Source organism: Pipistrellus hanaki (assembly GCF_964339955.1).
Source record: "Pipistrellus hanaki genome assembly, chromosome: 2".
Lineage (NCBI taxonomy): Eukaryota > Metazoa > Chordata > Mammalia > Chiroptera > Vespertilionidae > Pipistrellus > Pipistrellus hanaki.
The window spans coordinates 193,536,948-193,562,954 of NC_140504.1; the positions used below are offsets into that span (position 1 = coordinate 193,536,948).

General features: G+C 40.8%; 1 protein-coding gene across 5 annotated transcripts in view; it reads right to left on the minus strand.

The window, feature by feature from the left end:
- Positions 1-26,007, minus strand: part of PRDM2 (PR/SET domain 2) — a 105,620-nt gene that overhangs the window by 47,970 nt on the left and 31,643 nt on the right. For 4 of the 5 annotated variants that reach the window (XM_084875286.1, XM_084875291.1, XM_084875290.1 and 1 more), the window contains 2 exons: positions 14,119-14,271; positions 7,389-7,515 (listed from right to left, as the gene is read on the minus strand). In XM_084875286.1, coding sequence (XP_084731412.1) covers positions 7,389-7,515; positions 14,119-14,271 — 280 coding nt within the window. The remainder of the gene's footprint in view (positions 1-7,388; positions 7,516-14,118; positions 14,272-26,007) is intronic. The other variant, XM_084875288.1, reaches the window with a different exon arrangement.

A 26,007-nucleotide genomic window follows, 5' to 3' on the forward strand; every position in this document is an offset into this window, starting at 1 on the left:
CAGTGCTGTGGAGGGAGTCAGCAAAGGCAAAGTCTCACTCTGCCCTTGCGGCTTCTCAACTGATTTCAAAAACAATATGAAACTTAAGAAAAATAGAATATTCAGAATCTCGAGCAGACAAATATGTTAAAGAACACTTTGACAGCCTGGCTGCTGTGGCTCAGTGGTTGAATGTCAACCCAAGAACCAAGTGGCCACTTGTTCAATTCCCGGTAAGGGCATGTGCCCAGGTTGTGGGCTCCATCCCCGTTAGGGAGCTCGCTAAAGGCAGCTGATGGATGACTTGTCTCTCTCACTGATGTTTCTATCTCTTTATCGTTCAAAAACAAACATTTTTTTTTAAAGAATAAAAAAAAACAAAACACTAAACAAGAGCTAACAAGGAATAAAATGTACTCTGTCAGTGTTTTAAAAAGCTGTTTTAGGTGATCAAAGGAATACAATAAATCTACTCGGACCATAAACCCCCACAAGAAGAATAGCTGAAGGCACTCGTTCTCACCATAACTTACCTTTCCAATACTAAAGACTTCCCCTAATCATTCTATATTACCTTATTCTTTAGGATTAAACTGAGCCATTCAAACTAAGTAGTGAAAATTCATCCTAATTGGCAAAGCCAGTTTATAAAAACACTGCTACTTACTCAGGATAACTGTTCTACTTAGAAACATTATTAATAAAAACTGGATTTAGGTAAGGCCAAGTAATTTAAATAGCTGGGCGAACTTGGGCAAACCACGTGACCCCTCTGAGCCTCGGTTTCCTCATCTACAGAGGGCAATGACCGAAACGATCACTGCTTTGCGGGGCCGCTGGGAGGATTAGCAATGAGGTACAGACGCTCCTGGACTTACGATGGGGTCACATCCTGATAAACCCATTGTAAACTGAAAACACCATAGTCAAGAATACATTTAACTTGCTGAACACCACCGCCTAGCACCTAGCTAGTTAGCTGCACCATCATAAATCAAAAATTGTAACTGACACCATGGTAAGTGGCCATATATAGAGCACCAAGCACAGAGCTAAGTTTTTGCAAGACTTGCTAAAGAAACAAAAGCAACTGCCACCATGGTTACCATCAATAGAAAGCAATAATCTATCACATGATGACATGATGTGCAAATAAATGTCCAATTATGAGATATGTCCATATCAAAATACTCAGCCAAAACTCTTGTAATGCCTGACACATGTTTAATCTGAGTGGTTTAAAAAAACATTAAAACTGTACTGCATTTTCAAAAACCGACCACCACAACAGTAGTAGCAAATGACTTGGCAGGCGATCACCGGAGATGGGACACCAAACGCTCAGCAAAGGTATCCTCAACGCTAAGGCAGCGAGAGCTGTAAAGGGCCAAGAACCTCTCCACTTGGGACCCTCTCACAAGCCATCTAGCTGCGGCCCCACTTCCACCTGCCCACACCCTGCTCCACCCCTCTAAACAGGGACTACGGTGAGCTGGGGAGGGAGTGGACAGAGGGCCTGCCTACCACACACCCAGAAGGTTCGGTCTGTCTGCCATCATTACCAGGCCTCAGTCCTGCAGCCAGGCCTCTGCCCTTCAGCTGTGGCCAAGGAGCCTGGAATAGCTGTCCGCTGCTATGGAAGGTGAGGAGATCAAACGCCACTGAAGCCCATCTGTTTCCTGTGTTTATTCAATGTGTTCTATAATTTTAATTTTCAATGAAACCAGTGTTGTCACTTCCACTGCTATTGCCCACCACAGGTGAAAGGGGACAGACAGCTGCATATTCTGCAGAGGAGAAGGCATGGAAAACCTGGATTTGAGTTCTGACACTCAGACAAGTTATCCAATCTCACTGATTTCCACGTTCTCAGCAGGAGCTGGTGCAAACCATGGGGCTGGTTTGGACACCCCAGAAGCACAGGCTAACTAGGATGTCCGCGGTAGTGCTCAGCCCGACTCAGCACCACCCCACGCTCATTACTGTGCCTTGCGTCAGATCCACACACCCCTGCCCACGAGGCTCTGTCTCCATGGAAGTCTCTTGCTGCATCTCTATGCTTCTACCTGTTGTCTAGCAGTGGCCTCTGACCTTGTGTCCTTATGAGTTCTTTCCCCACCTCATGCGCCACTCTTTCCTCCGTTCCCTCCTCACTTTATCACAGGTCCTCCCCACTGTGCTCCACTGTGTGACCACACACCAGCATCACCTCCTCTGCCCACCATCCCCGCCCTATCCTGAACCCCAAAGACATCAATTAAAACAGTTTAAGTCTGACTTGCATTGAGCTGCAATAAAATGGAGAAACTCCCCCCTGGGTAGTTGGTCATCTCTAGCATTCCCTACCAATCCAGACACTAAGTGCAGTGCCTGGTAGAAAAGACGCCAACATGTCCATTTGTAAAATTAAGCTTCATAATTCAAAAAAACTCACGTGAATTCCTAGGTGGCCCTCACTATGCCCAGCCCATCAATATGTTTCCCAAAATGCTAACAGCAACACCCAAACAGCTCCTCTTCCTGGAGCTCTCGGCAGGCCCACCCTGTATCATTTCCGATCAAAAAGCCATTGCTGGCTACTACCCCTCTGCACCCCACACACCCACTCCATTAACATTACAGGACTGTCCTTCATCTTGCTGGCCGCTCCCCTCTCTCTCCAGCATGTCAATCCCGTGAGAGCAGGAACCTGCACCTTCCTCAGCACTCAGAACAGTCTCTGATGCAGACACCGCACTACTGGTTGACTATCTGGGGGAGAGCATCCACACTCGTGTCACTGACCTGCTCAGTGCCTAAGCTCCTCTGCACGTCCTCTCGCTCCCCATTCTGAGATGCACCATCCCACCACCCTGTCTAAAGACTCCCAGCCACCCCAGCCAGAGGGCCCTTTCCTTCTCTCGGCGCCAACAGTCCTTTAGTTTAGCACTTTCTTTTTGTAAACTACCTCAGGTCAAGTTATTTTCCATGTGGATCCCTCACCTCTCTAAATGGACTACAAATTTCTATAGGAATTGTCGCCTTTGAAGAAAGAACTTCAAACATGCACAATGCCAAAAAAAATTGAGTGATCGTCACAGTATGGAGGTTTTTAATTTGAAGGGCTGTGATTGTACAGACAGATAAAATTTCCTTTTTAAGCTGATTATAATTTAACTGTTCTGTGGTGAATAAAGGTCGCCTAGGTAAATACTATCCACTAGCTGATACTCTCAGGGACTATTTACAGTTTTTATAAAGGACTAGAGGCCTGGTGCACGAATGTGTGCATGGGTGGGCTTCCTTGGCCTGGCCAGCAATCTGGCGACCAGGGCTGGCCACAGGAGGTGGCCATGGGACACTCCTGCATTGAGCGTCTGCCCCCTGGTGGTCAGTGTGTCGTCATAACAACTAGTCAACGGGTTGTTTGATTAACTAGTTGTAACAGCCGTTTAGACTTTTATATATATATGTTTTATATATATATATATAGATTACCTGAACCTGCTAAGTGGCATTAAGGAACTGTGCTCCTTCTAACTCATCCCTGGTTTTCTCATAAACTTTGTCTTCTTTACTGTCCAGCTATCAGCAATAAACTATTTGCTGCTATCAGTAACTCTCCCTTTCTAATTTCCTAATTTGCTGTGAGCGGGGAAAACGATAGGTCTGAATTAGGCCTACAAGGGGGTAAAGTGGCACAGAGTGAGGTTCAGCCATGGGAGAGAGGCAGAAGAGATCCACGGCTTATTTTGAGCTCCCACATGTGCTCCATAAATACTGATTGATTAAATGAGTCACAAACTCAGTAATTCCTCAGTGAGAAACACCTAAGTGGCTGTCAGCTATGCACTGCTGGTGGCACTTGCAAGTATGGACTCACAGGCTGCACAGAGCTGTTCTTTTTATAATCTCATTTGCTCTTGACAACAACCATGTGAGGTTAGGGAGCACAATGGCACCCACTTTCAAAGCTATGGAAACTATGCCCCAGAGGGTGACATAATTTGCCCAGTTAACAGGTAAAAACCCAAGGGTCCTGCCTCGTGTTTGTGTGTGTGTGTGTGTGTGTGTGTGTGTGTGTGTGTGTTAAGCCCAATTGTATACAGGTCCTGTGTACTCGGGGTAAAAGAACTTCGGGTAGGGCTCCTATGTAGCCAAAAGAGGTCAGGGAAACAAAACATTCCGTGATTAGATTCTATTTTAATCTAAAAGAGCACTTGCCATAGTATTGTTTATTGCTAAAAAACAAATTCAATTCATACTAACAAATAGGAGGCAGAGATAGAGAAGATGGTAAATACATCCAAATTTAGCCCTTCTGTGTTACTTCCCAGAGTATAACCTTCCTATGGTTCAAATTAAAATAACCCGAAACACCTAACACTAAAAAACTCACTCTTCCTCTATACCCAAAAAGTTTAATCTGTCCCATCCAAGGGACTGCCCATGTTCAATCTCATTACAGGGGCTGCTCAGACATGTAAGAAATTGGATCAAATTATAAAACTGAGAATTCAAAATGCCCAAGGTGTGTATGTCTCTGGCCCATGGCATAACGGCATGCTCTTTGGTCAGAGACAATGTGAACTGTGTTCTCACAGCGCTCCGTTCCTTTCCTTCATTGAAGGTTTGTGTGCGTCTTTGTTTGCCAATCAACGAATATTCATTGAGGGCCTACTCCATGCCAACCATCTAGGCTAGATCAGCAACTTTCTGACTTAACATGTGTCTCTCCACTACAGGCGCCATAAGAAGAGTTACTGCTGCTTTTTTGCTCACCATTACGAAATACTACCCAGCAGAGTGCCTGGCACATGGCAGAGGCTTAACAAACATCAGTCGAATGAAGAATTAAAGACAGAGACTCAGAAGGAAAGGGAGAAGGGACCACTTTGAATGTAAAGGAATCAGGGCTTTTCACTGCCCAGAACTCGCCTCATGATCCCCCAGCGATCTGATGAATTCTGAAAGGCACCACATGCATGCACAGCTGTAGGCATAGCAGCTGTCATGCAAAGGAGCTGAGGCCCAGGACGACGCAGAATTCAGCCCTTTGTTTCTCTGTCTGCCTCATGACTGGAATGAAGTTAGATCCACTGTCAATCTACCTGCCAGCTGCATATCTCCAACATCTGGCTTTCAGAAATACTGAGTTAACATTGCTACTGAGTGAGCTTTTTGTAGATTTCCTCACTGACATCACTACCTGAAAAGATATTAAAATGTCTAAGACCTATATATGACCGGGCTCATATAAAAAGTTCTCATTTCAGATCTTTGCAAGCTATAAATTAGCCTTCACAGAGCATTTAATTGAAAAACAAAAAAAGCTTGACTCATTATTTAAACTCTCCAAACTTTAGGTCATAAAGTTCAAACAGGACTCATTACCAGTAAGCTGTTAAAAACAGACTAAGTTCTAAGAATGAGCCTCACCCAAGTATTTTAATTAAAACCTAAGATTCAGTTTGGTTATATGCTTGCTACCCTGAGTAGTTATGAAAACAATAATAGGATAAAAAAAAATATGAACTACTTAACATAAAAAAAACAGCAATGTAGGCAGGTGTATAAGTTCATATGCTAAAACAAAGTTTACTTTTAGTTTTCCCCTCCTGAATCTACCTAAATAAATGGATTTTTTAAATTAAGGGATAAATTAAGAAGAAAAGCAAAAAGTAATAAAATGTTCTAAATATGCACCCCAAAGCATGCCAAACAGAACAGCCCTAGAGTGATGATTCCATAAAGCTAAATATGTATTTAAATACATCAGTTAGTTAGGTTTAGTAGCCGAGTAAACACTTTCCCTTCCCCCAAACTCTAGCCCTTGAAAATCACAACTTACCCGGAGAGGCTGGTGACATTAGTTACAAACAAAATGAACACTAATTAAAGGAACAAGGTGAATTATGTGAGCACTTTGCAAACTATTATGCACTAAGCCTAATGTAAACAAAATCTCAATACCCGGTTAAAACAGTAAAAAAAAAAAAAAAAAAAAAAAAAAAGGGGGGGGGGGGGAGAGGAGATTTCCTAGAGCCTGATCATCTAATTCAGGATTAAATTATTTAATGACTTAAAACATTAGCAAAATCATGTTCAACAAATACCGAACATGTATTTAGTAAAAGGCCCACAAACTGTCTCTTGGATGACTTAGTTGTATTCTCATGATACTGTGAAATACGAAGACTACTATGTAGTGGAAAAATCAAAAAGGATTTCTTGCCTACACTTTTAAGTATCATTTTTACTTTTTTCCTAAATCAAGTTTATGTTGTGATTTTACAGTGTGATTTCCACAATTCACTTTGCAATGTAATGAGTAAAGGGTAGATTCATAAGTTCAGATGACTATAAAAATTTACGACTAAAGAGAGCAAAAACAAAAGTTTTATATTGTAGTAAGAAACTGCCATATTGTGCCTTGGCATATATTCAAACTAGGTTCTATGGAAGATTCACAAATTCACATAAAAAATCTTTTTTTTTTTTAAATCCCAACAACGTGTCAAATTGCCAGCTAGAAATATGATATATGCAACCAAATTATTTTCCTACCCGGAAATTATCCCCTCCCTTTTGTAAGCATGACTACGCTTTACCTTGGCTGGAAAACATCATAAAACAACACTCTTGGAGTTGAGTCAAAAATGACAAAACAACGTTCTCTTCAACTTCCATTTCGCTAATGGTCTGATTTCGGGAATATCCGCCGTGCTAAGACCTGAGCCCACCCCTGAGCGGGTTGCAATCTTGCGCGGCGCCGCGTGGAGTGGGGTGGGGTGGGGTGGAGAGTGGCAGGCCCATCCCGGAGAGCAGAGCAGAGCGGAGCACAGGCACGGCCCGGGGGAGGGGGGTGCGGGGCGGCCGGAGTGACAGGGCCCAGCCCCTCGGAGAGTGACAGTGCCCGAGGTGCCCGAGCTGCCCGCACGGAGCGGTGGTGTGGCCGCCAGCCTGCTCTGCCCTCCAAGGGACACGAGCTCCTCGGCGGCCGCAGCGCGACCGGCCCTCACTGTGGTCCCGGGTGGACACGAGGCCAGGAGTCTGCGGGCCCGGGAATGCCACCGTGGAAACACATTTTAGGACGCGCTCTGGCAAAGAGCACAAAAAGCTAAGAATATTCCCGGATGCAGGGCTCCGGAGAGCCTGGCTGCAGCTCCCCCCCCAAGCCCGGCTCTCCTGCCGTCCGGGAGCGCGGTGACAGCCGGCCTTCGGGCGGCGCCGGGGTCCGTGCACTTTCCACGCCCGATTCCCAGCCCAACTTAGCAGAGAGCCCACGCAGCGTCCGGCCGTGATTCAGCAGCGGCCGGGGGCGGATCGCGGGCAGGCGGGCAGTCCGGAAAAGGTCACCGAGCGCTGCGGGCGCCGCGCGGCCCGGATCCTGCCGCCGGCGGGGCGGCCGGGGAGCGGCGGGCTCCTACCTTTCCTGCTTTTCGGGGAACTCCGCTTGCTCCGGGCGCTGGCTCGCTCTTCCTCAATCGCAGCTGCTATCTCGGGGTTGTCTTCCCCATTGTACCAAACCAGGAGCTCCTCGCCCGGCGCGATTGGCTGCGGGGAGAGAAGAGACAGGCGCCGGGCCAATCAGAGCGGCGGTTGTTGGCGGGGTGGGGGCGGGGCGGGGCCGCGAGCCAGAGGCCAGCCGGGCAGGAAGGGCTACTGAAGCCTCTGCGGCGGCGGGGCGGCTGCGGGAAGGAACCCTCTGCTGGAGGGAGGACCTCACTTCCCGCAGCTTCCTCTCCAGGGTCCATAAGGCCAGCTAGGGATCCGAGAGGGAGCTGGAAACTCCAAACTGCCTTATGCTGCGCATCTGACTGTGCAAAGCCTTCCGACTACCCATACAGAAGGGAAAAAAGGAACCATTTTGCTCATGAAATCTAGCTGATGAGCAATTTGGAGCACAATTAGAAAGGACCAAGAGGTTTGGAAAGAGAAGTGCTGAAATCTAATTACCAGTGCACGGTTCAGATTCCAAGAGCAAGCTAAGCCTGATAAGGAAGAACTATATGCCACTGCACATGTTTAAGTCGCCGCTAACTGTATCACGGAAAAGCGAAGAGGACAGGAAAGCGTCCTGGCAGTGTAGTATCTGTGCACTGCCACCACCCTACTCAGGTCCACGGAGAATTCACCATCTCCCCTCCGTACCTCATCGATTTTCCATGACAATTTATAAAGAAATGCCTAAAAATACCTCACATGTATTATGTTCCTAAAACATTAATTCTTAACTTTCATACTGATTGCACCTAGAACCAGACTCTGAAGAACAAATATACTGAGTATAAAGATTACACTCCTAAATAGAATTTAGGGAAATGTCTTACTGGTTTCTCTCGCAATGACTCATCTGTTCAAATACTTCTGAGAAGGTCAACACAAGTAACATTTTACCTAAAACCTTATGAATAAAATAAGAATCAATGAGTTCATACTGATATAAATGAATAAATGAACAAATAAATAAGAAGGAAAACTTCATTAAAGCAGATCCCAACTAATCAATAAAAAAGAAATAATGGAGGCAGGTAGAAAAGGGTAAATGAGGGATAAATAGTGAAAGGAGATGACTTTGGATGGTGAACAAACAATACAATATACAGATGATGTATTATAGTTATACACTTGAAACCTATGTAATTTTATTAACCAATATAACCCCAACAAATTCAATTAAAAATAAATGGAAATAGAAAATCACCACTTGGTAATTATCACAGTAATAATTGATTCAGGCAAGAATTATTGGTGGAACTTACAAAAACAAATTTGAAGAATGACAATATTTGCGAAGTTTCAAAATTTCTCCCTCTAAAACATTTACTAATCACAAAGATAAAAACTGTCTTTATAAATGATATTAAGACATATGTGCCTCCTCATACTAAGCACAGAAAAAAACACGGCATCACTTCTGTAGATTGCTGCCCAACATGAATAAATGGAATCTAATCACGATGAAATACAAGAGAAGCACAAAATGTGGGACATTCTACAAAATAAGTGCAAGGTTATAAAAGCAAACTAAAGAGACTAAGAAAAAGACATTATATCTGAATTCAACTGAGTTTTCTTTTCCTATAAGGACATGATTGGAACAACTGGCAAAATATGAATAAGGTACAGAGACTAGCTAATAAACAATACACCTTATCAGCATCCTGCTTTAGATCACTGCACTATAGGTTATGGAAAAAGATGCCCTTATTTGTAAACTAAGATGTCAGTTCCTAAGTTCAACATACCTCCCAGATAATGCCCTTTAAATATTTTGTTTCATTCTCTGCAAAACTCACTGTTCATTTAGTTCAAATATTAAAAACATTCTAAAGTCTTTAAAATAAACAAGCCACTGTTTATTTTGTTCCCCCAAGGATAGTTAAAACCTGTCCTTTTCTTATCTTTAAGCCAATGTACTATCATTTCCTTTCTTGAGTCTGTTAAACCTAAACAAAACAAACACAAAAAAATACTTACCTAATACGAGTAGGATTTTAATGAGTTAAAATACATAAGATTTTATGAGTTACATATAAGATTTTTTATGAATTAAATAGCCATTATAATACTTTTTGGCACTCTGATGAGGTAATATGTTTCTTTTAAAGGAACAGGCTTTTTTGTTTAAATAAACCATTTATAGTTCCAAATGTACAGTTTGCTTCTCTATTTTTTTTTTTAATATTTTATTGATTTTATACAGAGAGGAATTGAGAGGGATAGAGAGTTAGAAATGTCAATGAGATGTGCCCGCAACCAAGGTACATGCCCTTGACCAGAATCGAACCCGGGACCTTTCAGTCCGCAGGCCGACGCTCTATCCACTGAGCCAAACCGGTTTCAGCTCTCTATTTTTTCTTGTTAAGTCGCATTTATGGGAGGAGTAATCCTGTAAGTTTCTAGGTATAAAAATAAATAAATAAATAAATAAAAAGTCACATTTATGAAATGGTGGTATCATAAAATATTTGAAATGATTAGTTTGTGGAAACATGTAAAGACTTAAATAAAACCAAAGTGAAAACAAACATGGAAAGGAGAAAAAAAAAAATGCATTCCCAATTTATTTCTAATCCAAACAACACGAGCAGCACAAGGGGTGAAGACACCCACCGGCCCTGTTCCAGGAACCTCCCAGACTCCGAGCTTAAGCGTCCGCTCCAGTCTTCCAAGGGTACCACCTGTATTATCTGTGCTAGCAACTGAATGACGTTAATTATCAGCACATACTTTTCACTTCAAAATAACACAATATAAAAACATGCCCTCTCCCCCCAAAAAATAGCATACCAGAATCTGTTCTTACCTCAATCCTATATAATAAAGAGGTAATATGCACATTGAACATCACTCCAACACAAGAAGACCACCCCCGGGTGGTCAAATATGGCTGCCCCCATGTGGACACAAGATGGCTGCCACAAGATGGCCAGCAGGGATGGGCAATTGTGGGCAATCAGGCCAGCAGGAGAGGGCAGCTAGGGGTGACTGGGCCAGCAGAGGAGGGCAGTTGGGGGCAACCAGGCTGGAGGGGAGGGCAGTTGGGGGCAACCAGGCTGGAGGGGAGGACAGTTGGGGGCAACCAGGCTGGAGGGGAGGGCAGTTGGGGGCAACCATGCTGGCAGGGGAGGGCAGTTAGGAGCAATCGGGCCGGCAGGGGCAAGTTAAGGGGTGATCAGGCTGGCAGGCATAAGAGGTTAGCGGCAATCAGGCAGCCAGGCAAGCTGTTGGGAGCCAGCAATCCTGGACTGTGAGAGGGATGTCCCACATTGGATAGGGTGCAGGTTGGGCTGAGAGACAACACCCCCCTCCCCCGTGCACAAATTTCGTGAACCAGGCCTCTAGTCTAATATAAAATTTCTAAATGGCTAATGAGTTGATGAATTAAAAGCAATGTGATTTGTTTGAATAACCTTCAAAATTTTTAGCAACTGAGTTGATTACATTATTGAACTAAGTACTTCCCAACTTCATATTAAAATCGATACAAAATATCGATTTCAATATGAAGAGGAAAATATTATTACTTTTTAAATCAATGACTGTTTGCCTCTACTGTTTTTTGTCTTTACTGCTTACCACATTTAAGATTTTATAAGTCAAACTTCATAATAAACAAAAATTTTTGTTCTGAAACACAGGAAATATAAAAGCTGCATTAAAAAATATGAAGTCAAAAGTCCAAACAACCTCTTTTTTTGTACTGTATTTTGATGTTTAACAAAAAATATATAACCAGAAAAAAAGAAAGACTTTTTAAACTCTTCCAACTTTTCCTCTGGATTCTGACAGGCTTACCATAATCAAGCATACTCTCATCTCTAAAGACCAGTAAACATAAACTTGAAATTTTAATAGACCAAATAGGAAGAGGCAAAGGTTCCAAAAGACATTCTTGACATCAAGTCGAAATAAAAGACTCCAGAATTACAGGAACACACTTATCACATCCATGCTTTCCCTATAATCTATCCCAATCTGACCTTTTAAAAGTCACAGGTAAGAAACCTCAACTCTGGAATGGGTGAACTGAAGAGAAGACAACGCCACCACACCTTATCTGGCGCTGTCCACCTCACCAGACTCATTTAACATTCTTTCCCTTGTTCCCACCACAATGACCTTTAAAATAACAACAACAACCAGCTCCAGCATATTCCTACTGGAAGATCTCTGCTTCTCTTGGGGCCTCTCTGCCTGACCGCTCTTCCTGCAGAGATGTGTGTGTGGCTGGCTGACCACACAAGCCAGTGAGGGGAGTTCATTCTGACTTACCTTCCCTGGCCCACCAGAGATAAAGCAGCTCTCTCCCTAGTCTCTATCACATTTCATTGTCTTCTAAGCCCTCATCAAGATCTGAAATTATTTTGTTTACTTACTCACTTGCTTATTATCTTGCTTCCTCCCCATATATTGGAAGTTCCATGAGACCAGAGATCTTATCTGTTTGGCTCACTACTATAGAAGAATACCTGGTACCTACTAGACAATAAATATTTGTCAAACTAATGAAAAAAAGAATGGACACCAGGTTAACAGATAACTTTCAAAGCTTTAAAATACCTTTTTAATTATATTACCAACTAAATCAACATTGGGATTTTCCAGTTATCAACGTGACAGTTGAGAGGTGAGCACAGAAGAGCATCACATGTAATTTATTTACAAAATCTAACTCACAGAAAGCCTAATCTGTAGTTAGATAATCGCTGGTAAGAATTCTGAAAGGTCTTGTGCATACCTGAGCAAACATCTAAGGTCGGGACTGGGGGAGGTCTGCAAAGATCAGAACTATGTTACTTCAGAAGAAGTTAGATAGAAATCGTAGCAGTGCAGGTAGTTAACAACTCTGAGTACTTGGGTGAGACTAGGAACACATCACAGAACCTTACTCATACCATCCTGCTTAATCTTTGCAACAACTATAAATTTTACTATTAACTCCATTTTTACAGATGAAAAAAGGCACAGATGTAATAGCATGCTATTACAAGACAGATGCTCTAAATATCAGGGTCACACATCTGGAAGCCAAATCCACTCACAAGACATTCTGCTACACCCCTAACCACATTATACCACCTCGCCAAAAATAGCAACTTCCATTTATTTAGCACTTCTTAGGAGCGCTATCAGTACATAGAAATCACCATGATCACTCTATGAAGTCAATTATTAGCTATCTCTTACAAATAAGGGGACTTTTCTTGGGTCACACAGCAAGTTGGGATCTAATCCAGAAGCCTGGCTTCAGAGTTCACTCTCCCAAATACTGTCTCTCTTGCTTCTCAGTGTTTCTCAGATTTGCTGTCAGAGACAGCAGTCTGATGACGGAACTTCAAAGTGTCGTAACACCGAGGGGTGGTTCTCCCTTGAAACCTCCTTTCTCCTTCCTTGACTGTCTCAGATTCATCCTTCTGCTGGCATTTCATTTCCCCCAGGATTCTGTCACACTGATTCAACCAGATATAATTCCCACTTTAAATAAGTCTGAGAAACACAATGAATTCTTGAATCAAATTTAAATCTAATTTCAAATTCCAGTGTAATGAAACTATAGTAATACCCAATAGAAAATCATGCTATAACAACACAGCAGAAAGGAAATGAGAAGGCTATGGAAGTATTAAATTAGAAAGTACAACAAAAATACCAAAGGTTGAGGCAGAGGACAATCCAATTGTCTAAAAATGACAGGAAAATTAAGCAGCTATATGTTCGCTGAACTTCCAGAAGCTCTACTGCTACCAGACAAGCCAAGCCCAGCCTGCCACAATGCTGACCAGGATCCAAATGCCTGCTCAACGCCAGTTTCTGATGTCATGGAGATCGCTTTTTTATGGCTGTCCTCCTACTCCATGACATTTTTAATAGAAGTCAGTGAATAAAGAGAAATTTGCCTTACAACAATTTCAGCAAACAGATCTATTCCAAAAAGCAACAATCACCTATCTTTAGAGCCTCAAGACTCCGCCTTCGAGAACATGTCCATGCAGGAGGAGTGCAGATTAGCTTTCAGAGAAGTGACAGGAGACAGACAGGGGCGTGTTTCTTGCAGAAATGCAGCCACACTCAATGCTTCCTAATACTAACGTCCCTGATGTATTCAGTGACCTTTGACATCGCTTCAAACCCTAACAAATTACTTTCCTCTTCTTTTCATCTCAGCAATGAATGTCTCCAAATAAAAATTTCACAAAGGAAGAAACATGTTCTACTTAATCCCAATTCTTAATAAAATTTAGGAAAAATCTAATCCAAGGCTACATTACACTGAAGACCATGCCTGTTTTCAGTTAGCACAGAACTGCAGAGCTATTGCTGGTTTCCTCCATTGGCTAAACCAGCCTGTCAGACAGTTCCTAATGCATCTGTATCTTAGGAGGAGGGAAGGAGCTGCCACACATTTAACTCATCAGTATCTATAAAGATGCAGCAAATAATTACTTAACATAATCATCATGCTTTAGTGCTCTTATGCACATGAAGCAGTGGTAACCAGATATTTTAAAACACAGACCTTCAATGTGTTGATGAACCACTTTCAAATATAATCCTTTCAATGTTTGCAAAGTTGTACTGACAGTCACAGCTAAGGACAGTATTTGCAAAAATGCATGCAGAGTAACAGAGACTAATTCTAACACTCTTTACCTTTAAAGTCTTATAGTAAATGGCCCTGTTGATTTCCAGTGGAAATAAATTTTGCTCTTCTCCTGAACAAGCCCAATTCACATATCGAAGCCAGTTCCCCTTCTCTGGATCGGTGGCGTCAATGCACATCCATCCCAAGTTTGGATAATATACCTTGGGAGAAGAAAGAAAAGACCTTCGTCAAAATGACACTATCTTTAAAATAAAATGTTTCCACTTTCAATTTTTAAGACAAATCTTTTTCATTATATGCAAATTAGTGGTCCAGTGCCTGGATTCACGCACACTGAAAAGAAAATAATTAGAACAAATAGTCATTGCAAATGCTAGCATTCTGTGAATGGAGGCTTCTTTCAGCTTCACAGGTATGTTGTGCCAATTGTTGGTCTTCATATTCTGTTACTGTGCTGCTTTCAGCTTCAGAATGTCAACAAAAACAACCAAATTCATGATCGACAATGACAGATTGAAACACTCACGTACAATTGACACCAGCAAGAGCTTTATATGTATCATGCATGTGTGTGTCAACGTTTATTTTTAAATTGCCAGTGCGTACTATATGTACTGGCCGATCAGTCGGTCGGACAGTAGGACGGTTGGTCACTTAGCCTTTTATGTATAGATAGATAGAGATATAGATATATAAATAGATAGATAGATAGATAGATACTATATAAAGTCATTTCACAGAAACAAAATAAATAAGCAACAGATGAAAAAAAATAAAAGATGAAAATTGTGGTCCAAAATTGTGTAATCCATCTGGCTGGTGTGGCTCAGTGGTTGAGGATCAACCTATGCACCAGGTCACTGGTTCTAGTCCTGGTCAGGGCACATGCCCAAACTGTGGGCTTGAGCCTCATTCAAGGGATGTGCAGGTAGCAATTGAACGATGTTGATGCTTTCTCATCAATGTTTCTCTCTCTCTCTCCCTCTCCTTCCCTCCCTCTAAATATAAATGTCTGTGTGTGTGTGTATCAATAAAAACATATATTTTTAAAAACTGTAATCCTCATTAGTTATTTTTCTATCTATGTTTGAGTAATTTTTTCTCCTAAACTTGAATAGCTATAGTAAATATGCTGAATGATCTCCAAATGCTTTGCAAATATGTACACAAAGGCCAGTGACAGCTCTATTCCCTGAGGACAGAGTTGGAAGAATGAGCTGACAGCCCCCTGCCCCTGGCTTCCTGGGTTGCTGTGCAGTCGCCCAGTCCTGCAGGCGCCACAGTTCAGCAGGGCCCTTCCCTGCAGGGCTGACAGGAAGTTAGAGAGTAAACAAGTTGCATTAACTTCCAAGAGGGTGATAGGGTATGATGCTTCTGCAAACTCAGCTCACCTTAAGCACTTCCCTATCTAGGCACCTGTCAGGACTGAGGTACTACGGAACATAATGGAAAATATCAGTGTCCTTCAAATAATAAAAAATAAAAGACCAAAACCCAGCCACTCTTTTCAAGAGTCAGATCAAATCTATGCTTGCAAGAAGCTTTCCCTGATCACCCAATCTCAGCCAGTTCCTTCTCCCAGGTGCCTCTAGCACTGAACATTCCTTCCTTTTGAAGAAAATCTATTTAGCAACTATTTTTAACTTTATCTTTGCATACACATATATACATGTTTTACTTCCTCAGAACTAGACTACAAGACATTTGATTAGGCACTGAAATAAAATTACAGAACCAACTGGTGACAGACCTGTCAGAAACAAACCAAACAAAATGAGTCTTCACTTTCTCTTTAGGAAGGAAGAACCTCGGTGCTTCTATGACACACACAGCCGAGACTCCTGCCACTCACTTCTTTTCTTTGCCACCCACACTAGCTCTTCTTTTCTGCAGCCTTCCTTTTGAACAAAAAGCTCCCCCTCCACTCTCCGCTCATTGGGCATGCCCCTCTTAATTAGTAGCAAATATGGGTTGAGCCCCAGGTCTGCTTGACGTCTTCCTACCCATCCCTCCTCTGACCATCCGAGCTAAAACTGCAAAGCCTTCTCTTCCTATCAGCAGCCCATCTCCTCACCCCGATTCACTTTTCTTCTTAGCAATTATACTCTTTTAAAGTATGAGGTCATCTATGTACTTATTTTAGTTAGTGACTGTCTCCCTACAGCAGAGTATTAGCTCCATGAGAAGACATTTTAGCCTTTTCACTCCCCGCAGTGCCTACAGAAACTTGACCAGCACTTGGTAAAGAGTAGGCTCTCAATAAATGACTATGGGATGAAGGAAAGGATACCATTATACAAATATATAACTGCCATCATCTAATAAGCATCTACTATGTGACAGGAACCATTCTGAAAGGAGCTTTGCAGTTAATTTATTTAATCACCATAAGTGCCAAAGAGAATATTTTCACTATCCTATAAGTACCCCCAGAGAGTTTATTTAAAAATTGCTGTTTACTAAAACACCTATCTGTACCATTCTAAGGAGAGGTTATCCATGTCATATCAGACTCCTTTTCAAAACTCACTGTCACACTCACCCTCAAACTCACACACTCCTCTCCCTTTAAAATAAAGAGAAAGAGTAGCCCCCAACTGGTATATTAAGAAGAGAGAGCATCATGGTGCAAAAATTAAACCTTACACGCCAAAATAATATAAGCTGCTTTACTTTAAAATGTTTAAGAAGTATTCTTATCATGTTTGTCAGCATGATAAGGAAAATGAAGTAATTGTCCTTTAACACTGTTAGTCTGTATGTTATTTTTTACTAACTTGTGGATAAAAGTTTTTGATATATCACAATGGATGGAGAAATCCCACTCACTCCCAACTCACATACTGACATGGCTACAGACATCAACGAGACACAGATGAGACTGGAAGATGGCACCAGTTACAGCCAGTAGCTGGAGAGAGGCATCAAGAGTCTACCCATCCACCTAGGCCCATGGTCGACAAACTGATTAGTCCACAGAGCCAAATATCAACAGTACAACGATTGAAATTTCTTTTGAGAGCCAAATTTTTTAAACTTAAACTACTAACGCCACGTCTTCCAAATAGACTTGCTCAGGAAGTGGAATTTTGTGGAAGAGCCACACTCAAGTGGGGCAGCTCCTGCACTGAGTATCTGCCCCCTGGTGATCAGTGGGCATCATAGCGACCAGTCATTCCACTGTTCAGTCAATTTGCATATTAGCCTTTTATTATATAAGATAGTTCCTTTTGGTTCAAAATGGAATAAGGCATCTGCCAAGTCTTACTTAAACTAAAATGATTAAGTTTACATTTTTTAAAATGTGCAAACAAGTTTAATTCACAAAGAAATACACATGGCCAAAACCTGTGAAGATAAAAATTAAACTTACCTAATAATAATTAAAAAATAACTTCAAATTAAAATCTTTTCACCTATCAAACTGGTAACAATTTTTTCTTAAGGGAATTAAAAAACAAGATTAGAAAGTAAACATTTTCTACAAATATAAATAGAACAACATATTAACGTTTTTTTCCCCTCTCTCAAATAAATAAATACGCACTGAATTTTTTCATCTTCTGTAAACTGACTTATAAGTCCTTTTTCTATTGAAAATGTTTTTAAAGGGCATTTACCCACCACACAACTACTTAAAATATGGGTAAGTTTATATTGTGCTTTCTTGTTTATGCACTTCTACGCAATAAGGTCCTTTCATTTTGCACTATAAGAGTTACTTACTTTGTTTGACATTACCCAATTACAGTTTTGGGAGGGAAAAAATATATTCACCAATGCTGATCAAAAAATAAATAAATGGAATTTAGCAGTACTTGAGAAAACACACACACACACGTGCACAAACTGAAATGTACATGCACTTTGATCAGCATATACATTTAAAGGAATTAGTCTCATGAGACATTGGAACAATCATACCAGGATGTATGTACACAGAGGTACATAGCAGTAAGGTTTACTTAGACTTGATTCAAATTCACTTCTAGACAGAAATCTCTATGGATTCAGAGAGTATGATAATACATGCACACAGCAGAATATTAAGTAAATGTTAAAAAGTACTACTGCATAAATGATTATGTGGAAATTCTTACTTTCTGTTACATATTTCTGTATTCCTTAAACATTTTTTCCAATAAGCACACATTCTATATTAGGAGAAAACAAAGATAACCAGAAGTTGTGGAAATATATTACTGGTATAAAAGATAGTCACAATACATTGATGATTAAGTGAAGCCATTTACAGAAAGTATGGCTTATATAATATCATTTTTGTTTTAGACATATGACTATATGGAGAAAAAAAACACACCTGAAACTATATAAGTATAAATGTTAATAAATTATGGTTTTCTCTGAGAAGTAGGGTTGCCATATTTTTTTCTGCTGCTTATCTAAATTTCCTACCTTTTCTCCACTGATTTAGTATAATCTCTTAAGTAAACAAAGGAAGTGGGTGGGGAGATCAAGTTAGTCTTTTGAAAGAAAAACTAAGTTTGAATGAAAGCTGCCAAGGTCTGCTCAATGCTAAGCTAAAATACTCCTCTTCCTCCTCCTCCCAACATCATCGCACATACACATTGTAAAAAATAATGGAGCTTTCTTATTTGTCTTGAACAACTTAACCTTATAAGAAATGCAATAAAAAATGTGTTTATATACAATTCCTATCTCGGTAAACCTTGCTTTCCAACCAATTACTTTCAGTAGCTGGCACACAGAACCTAATCACTAAAATGTCACAGAATTTTTAAAATGTAAACTACACATTACTAGACTGCAAAGTGCCATAACACCTTCTAGAGTTTGGCAAGTGGAAAACCAACTACCATCCCTTCTCAAAGACAATGCAAAGGCAGGTGAAACTCCCCCCAGCTCAAACTCAGCAAATGATATGTAGCAAATCTCTTTCCATGTTTTTATGACAAGTTCAAAATTTAGTACACACTCCAATTTGTAACATTTTACGTTACAAATAAAAAAATCTTATTCAATTAATGCAAAGGTACCCTAACTCGTATCCTAAACTGACTGCCTGGGAGGTCCTTACCTACTCTCAATTTGCAATAACCACCCCAGGAGTTAACACAGGGCAATTATGACACCTCTTCATACCTATAGTCTCCTGCTGAGATAAACCTTTTATTCACCTAAACCACCTCTTCTCTCCCCTCCAAGAGTCTACAGATTCCCTGCCCACTAAGGCTCTAACACATTAGAGAGGGAGATGGGCCTTCTCCTTGGGGTCCCAGCTCCATTCCAGTGGCTCTGGTTTGTCATATTGTCTGAGGCTTCTTTTCATCTTTATTTCTCTGGGGATCTAGCTTGTTGAATCCTACACTATGATCTACACATCACTTCCCCCTTTCCCTATCTGTTCCTGGAAGACAGACAATACCTAATTATATTTCCATTTGTTTCAACTGTCAAAAGGACCCAAGGGGAGACAGGATGTCTACCTCTCCACTAGCCCAACTAGCATAGCATTTCCACCAATGCGTTTGCATAAGTGAATAACTCGGGGAGCTTTCAAAAGTCATTTCCAGGATCCACCCTCCACTCCACAGTTTGTTTCAAAATACTGTGCATATCTTCTGACATTAGAAGAGAAAGAAATTCTAAGCAAAAATTAATATTGGCAATCTTTTAAAAAGTACTCTACAAAAAAATGTTTTATACGAGTCCATATGATAATTCAAGTGTTCATCTTTGATATTCAGGTTACACTAATATTTATTGAAAATCTATATCAAGTAATTTCATATACACCATCTAATTTGTAGCCAAACAATTCTATGGGGAGCTTGTTATCCTCATGTAAAAGTGGCAATAAAGAAAAAAAATATTTTAAAAATTACATTAAAGCCTCATTATAGATATAACTTCTCTATCAATTTAGTTGAAATGCAATTGTACTCCTCCTGACTCAAAATTTGTGGCCTGAATTATTCATGGAAACAGAAGCAGGGAGGTATCAGTTTTCATTTATAAGAATGTGGGAAAACATTGTTTAAAAGATTAATATTGGGTTTTAAAAAGCTAAGAAATATGCACTCGTGATACTTATATAAATTAGCACAATCCTTCTAGAGGTCTGTTAAAGAAAATTTATCAAAGACTGCCATAGCTGGTTTGCTTAGTGGCTAGAGCATCAGTCTGCGGACTGAAGGGTCCCAGATTCAAATCCCAGTCAGGTTACACTTCCAGGTTGTGTGCTCAATCCCCAGTAGGGGGTGTGCAGGAGGCAGCCAATCAATGATTCTCTCTCATCATTGATGTTTCTATCTCTCTCTCCCTCTCCCTTCCTCTCTGAAATCAATAAAAACAAAACAAAAAAAAATTATCAAAGATTAAAATGTACAAAGTAGCTTTTGACTTAACAATTATACTTCTAGGAATTTATCATAAGAAGATAAGCAGACAAATCAGCAAATATGTATACAGGGTTCCACATTTAAAGAACTGTTAATATAATGAAAAGAAATAAAACTATTTAAATGTCCAACTGGTTAAACATGGAATATATGGTAGAATTCTAAGCAGCATAAGAAATAATGATGTAGCTCAGTCGTTGTGGCTCAGCAGTTGAGCATCAACCCAGGAACCAAAAGGTCACCTGGCTGGATTCCGGGTCGGGCACATGCCCCGGTTGTGAGCGAAATCACTAGCAGTATTATTAGTGACTGATAATGTAGGTGGCAGCCTATTGACGGTATTTCTCTCTCATCAATGTTTCTATCTCTCTCTCTCTCTTAAAAAAAATAAATCAATAAAAACATATTTTAAAAAAGACACAATGATGTAAATAATGAGTTATATCCATACATATTGAAAGAAAAAGGCACATTACAAAATTACATGTACTGTCTGATCTCAACGGCATGAAGCATTTGTTTTTATGTCAGTGTATGTGAGAGAAAAAACAGAGGCAGAGAAATAGTTAAAAGAATGTCCACCAACATGTTCACAGATGACTTTTACTTTCCTGTTTATAGTTTTCTATATTGTTTATGTTATTTTGCACTGAATGTGTACAACCTTCATAAGTTAAACAAAACATTAGAGTGAACAACACCAAGAATTGGCCATAATGTAAAACAGTGATACTGAATTGTCAAGGCAGGTCCATCGATTGTAACAAATGTGCCACTGGGGTACAGGATGTTGACAGTGGAGGAGGCTGTGTGTAGTGGCAGGGCCGACAGTTTATAAAGAAACTGTACTTTCTGTTCAATTTTGCTGTGAACCTAAAAGTGCTCTAAAAGCCCATTTTTTTAAAAAGACTTTAAAGCAATTCAAAAGTTCTGTTCATCAGAAGCAATATGAGCGCCATAGAAGTGAATTTGAAAGGTTTTATCAGAAGCTGTTTTGGGAGTCCTGCAGACTGCTCGGCGGCTGTGGGGTGGTCAGGGGGAGCATTCATTACATGTAGGCCAGCGTTTCACCTGGCCGGCAGCTCCCCACCAGAAACTGATCAAAGGATGGTCTCCGAACCTGTGTTGTGCATTCACCCTGAAGATACTCTACTGGTTTTCTCCTGTTATTTCTGATTTAATAGAATGTTTCCAGTGAAAGCTTAGAGGACTTAAAACTGGGACAGATAATCAGGGGCTCAAGGAAAGCAACTTAACACTGTCTTTGATTAGCTTTAAAATAGAGTACTAATAAGGGCAGAAGACCAGGCTGCTAAAAGATAAGCTGTTCGTAAGGGGCTTTAATTGCAGAACAAATGCCAAGATGAGACTTTAATGATAAGCAGTTTCTGTTGTCTCCTCAACCGGGAGTTCAATTGGGAGACCCGGAATTCCATCGCTCATTATGATGTACATTGACCACTAGGGGGTGATGCAAAACGAAGGAAAGCCCTGACTGGCAGCTAGAAGGCTCCGATCAGCCCAGGCCTAGGGACCCTACCAGTACATGAACTTCATGCACCAGGCCTCTAGTATATAGATACCATGTTTCCCTGAAAATAAAACATCTTCCAAAAATAAGACCTACTTACAGATTTCCTTCTGAGTGAAATATAAGACATCACCCTGAAAATAAGGCCCCCCTAGGCTCTGTCTCAGAATGAAAATTAATTTACCATAAACTGGTCGCTAGGGCCGCCCCGACTGGCGTCTAGCAACCAGTGACATTACGCAAGTCCTGATGTCACTGCTGTGTGGAGGCGACTGGAGTGAGCGGTGAGCGCGGGGCAGGAGAGAGGAGGAGACTTTCGCAGATGCGTGTAGAAGAACAGGAGGATTAGAGCGAACTGGACGCGGTGAAGATGGTGAGTGCTGGTCTGTCTCTGATGACACTACCTGATGCTGTGGCCGCCCTCATGATGACTGAAGGTTCTGTCAGTGGAAGACGCTGCTCCAGCCCAGATCCATGCCCCAGCAAACCCAGTGACAATCCCCAGGCAGGCCCCAGGGGGTAAATGTCTGATAAAGGGGTAGGGGGGATGTCTGGTGAAGGTGTTCAGTGGCACAGGGGTGGGGGGAGGGGATCACTTAAAATGACACAGGAGGATCAGAGGGGGCAATCAAAATGACACAGGAGGATCAAAAGGGGTTACTAAAATGGTAATCCCTGCTCTGATTCTCCTGTGCCATTTTCATTCCTCCCTCTGATCCCCCGTGTCATTTTAAGTGATCCCCCTCCCCCCACCTTGATACCCCAATTCCTTTTTTTTACCCCTAGAAATGAGCGCAAAAAAAAAAAGCTACTCCGTGGAGTACAAGAAAGGAATCGTGGAAGACTCTTGGGGCCAAAATCTTACTGCTTTCTGCAAAGAGAAGATGTTGAGTATCCGATTGGTCCGAAAATGGTGAGCAGAGTATGGTAACCTCATTGAACAAGTGGACAAGGGAAATGCTAAAAAGTGCAAGTGTGAATCATGTAGGCAACTATTATTTTCCAAGCTGGAAGACCTGATCTGTGAATGGGTTGTTGACAGGAGATCAGAGGCTTTGGTTATGAATAGGGCTCAGATTCAAGAATTTGCTCATGCAATGGCACCACAGTTTGACATAGCCCCCGAAGACTTCAAAGCATCACAACACTGGCTGGATAATTTCCTTCAGTGAAGTGAACTGTCTTTAAGAAGATCCAAAACATTATTCAGGTTGGAAGATACTCAAGTTATTAAGCGAGCACTTGCATTCAAGTCCTTTATTGATGATGCTGACTTCTCTAAATACAATCTTTCCAACATGATTGCTATGGATGAAACTGCAGTGTTTATGGGCCAATCATCTCAAACAACAATTGAACAGCGGGGTGCCTCCTTAGTGTACATTCCCTCCACTGCTTACGAAAGTGCACGTGTTTCCTGTATTTTGGCAATTCGTCTGGATGGCACTAAAATCCCACCTTTAATCATTTCTAAGGGCAAGAAAGAAAAGACTGAACGTGTTTTGGGCGTTTTTATTCTTGAAACTGAAAAAGCCTGGGCCACACAGTTATAAGGAAGTGGGTCGATTTAATGCTGCCACTTGTTATGCGAGGGAGCCAAAGAGATCTGCTAGTCTGGGATGCAGCCAGCACTCACCACGCTAAAGACATGAAGATATTTCTTCACGAAAGAAAAATAGATCAGATAATGATTCCCGCAGGAATGACGGCCTATCTCCAGACTCTTGATATTGCAATAAACAAGCATTCAAAGACAATTTGCGCATGGAAACTAATGACTACATTGAAAATAGAATGGAGAGAAATCAGCGTGGAAACTTTGTGAAACCTAAACTGCAAGAAGTTGTGACTTGGGTGAAGAATTCATGGGAGAAAATCACTGACAGTTGCATTGCAAATGCACTCTGAGCAGGCTACCCTGACAAGAAGTACTCATTTAAAGACAGTGCTATTGCTAAACATGAGAGATTTGGTCCACTGATTCTGAAAGAAATGGAATCACAAGAAATTTACCAGGAAATTCAGGAATTGGATTGTTATGATGATGTTCCAGAAGATGATGACATGATTGTCATTGAATAAATGAGTAAATTCTTGATACTGTAGGATTCACAGTTTGTCTGGTTTGTATTGACAACTACCGTACTACCGTACCGTATACAGGTAATAAATTTCCTTTATTTTCATTTAACAATAAATGTATACCGTATTCTTCTTCATGGAAAAATAAGACATCCCCTGAAAATAAGACCTAGCGCATCTTTGGGAGCAAAAATTAATATAAGACACTGTCTTATTTTCGCAGAAACAGGGTAAGTTCATTATAATTTATGCCCCCTGAACTTTGCCAAATGCTACTTCTTCATATATATATGTCATATATATCTATTTTCAACAGAGCAAAAGGTTTAAGGGTTTCTGTATGGAATATATACACCTTATAGTTAGAACTACGTGAATGATATCCAGATTTTTTAATTCATTGGGGTGATAGTGATTAATAAAATTATATATGTTTCAGGTGTGCAATTCAATAATACATCATCTGTACATTGTATTTTGTGTTCACCACCCTAAGTCAAGTGACATTTGATCAACATTTATCTTCCTATAACTTATTTTCCCTCTGGTAATCACCATACTGTTGTCTGTGTCCAGAGGTTTGTTTTGTTTGTTTGTTTAATCCCTTCACCTTTTCCACCCAGCCCTGAAACCCCTTCTCCAGATTTTTTTTTTTTAAGCTGGAGGAAGGAAAAGCCAGACCTGACAAAAAATAAATCTTTATACCTGACCCATAAGAACTGGCAGTGTCATAAAGGTTCACAACTGTGGTAGTACGTAAGCAGAAGTATCTTAAGTTAACAAGGGAATATTAATGGGTTTATAGTAGAAATTGAATCCCTAGAATGCCATGGTTCCAAATCACAATTTTCTACTATGAATTCATACTATGCAGGAATTTCAAAAGAAGCTTAATGGAGAAAAGGCACCATTAATAATTTATACAATATCCCCAACAATATCAAACTGCTATGTTGGGTAAAATAGGTACCATAAACTAGGGGTTTACTATCAGTGGCATTTGTTCAAGTTTAGCATTCTATACCCAGAACTAAAGCACACATTTCCTGGGTCCCTGACATTATCCTCACTCAGGTGAGCACTAAACCCAGAAGAATATATTTGTTCGTTCCCCTTGGGAAACTTGTAAAATTTAAAATGTCGTTTGGAGCATAATTTTGTAGTCAAAATATCTGTAATCACTTAGGGTAATAGCATATTTTGGCTGGGTAGTTTTTATACAAATATAGCACTCTCTTACCTCAAAAGTGGTGAAATAGCAAATGTAATTATTCTCAGGGTAAGTCCTCATTCCTAAAGCCCCTTGAGTTAACTGCCATTAGATTTATTTTAAGGGATTCACAACAAAGAAACTCAAAATTATTGGGAGAATTCATCAGAATTTCAAATTAAGAAACACTGCTCGTAACATTGAGAAGAACCACAATATACTTCAAACATACAAATGCCACAGAACTTCTTGATGTAAAGTATCCAGACACTTCCTATGCATATTTTATTTTTAGGCTTTTGCATGTTTACATGTGAAACAGATGTGACTCAATTTAAGACACTCTGGTTGGAATGCTTTTTCTCTCCACCAAAAAAACTCCACTTACTTTCAAAAGGAATCACACCACTCAGGTCCTGTAAAATCATGAGGAGTTTCCAGAGGGTACCTCATCTGAACTAAATTCCACACAACTGGTGAATTCGCATGCAACTCTCCAAGAAACAATTAAATTATTTTGTCTTCAGAGGCACCTTAATGAGATATTTTTTATTCTCTCCATTTTAAAATGGAGGGTTTTAGCCAGAGTCACAAAGCTAACGGTAGGATATGAACCAATGAAACCTTTTTCATTGCCTCACTGTCCGTAGATGTGGATTCTAGCTCTGCATCGACACCTCTCTCAACATCTGGGGCCCCCTGGAAGGAGGAGTTCACCTCTGCTCTGAAC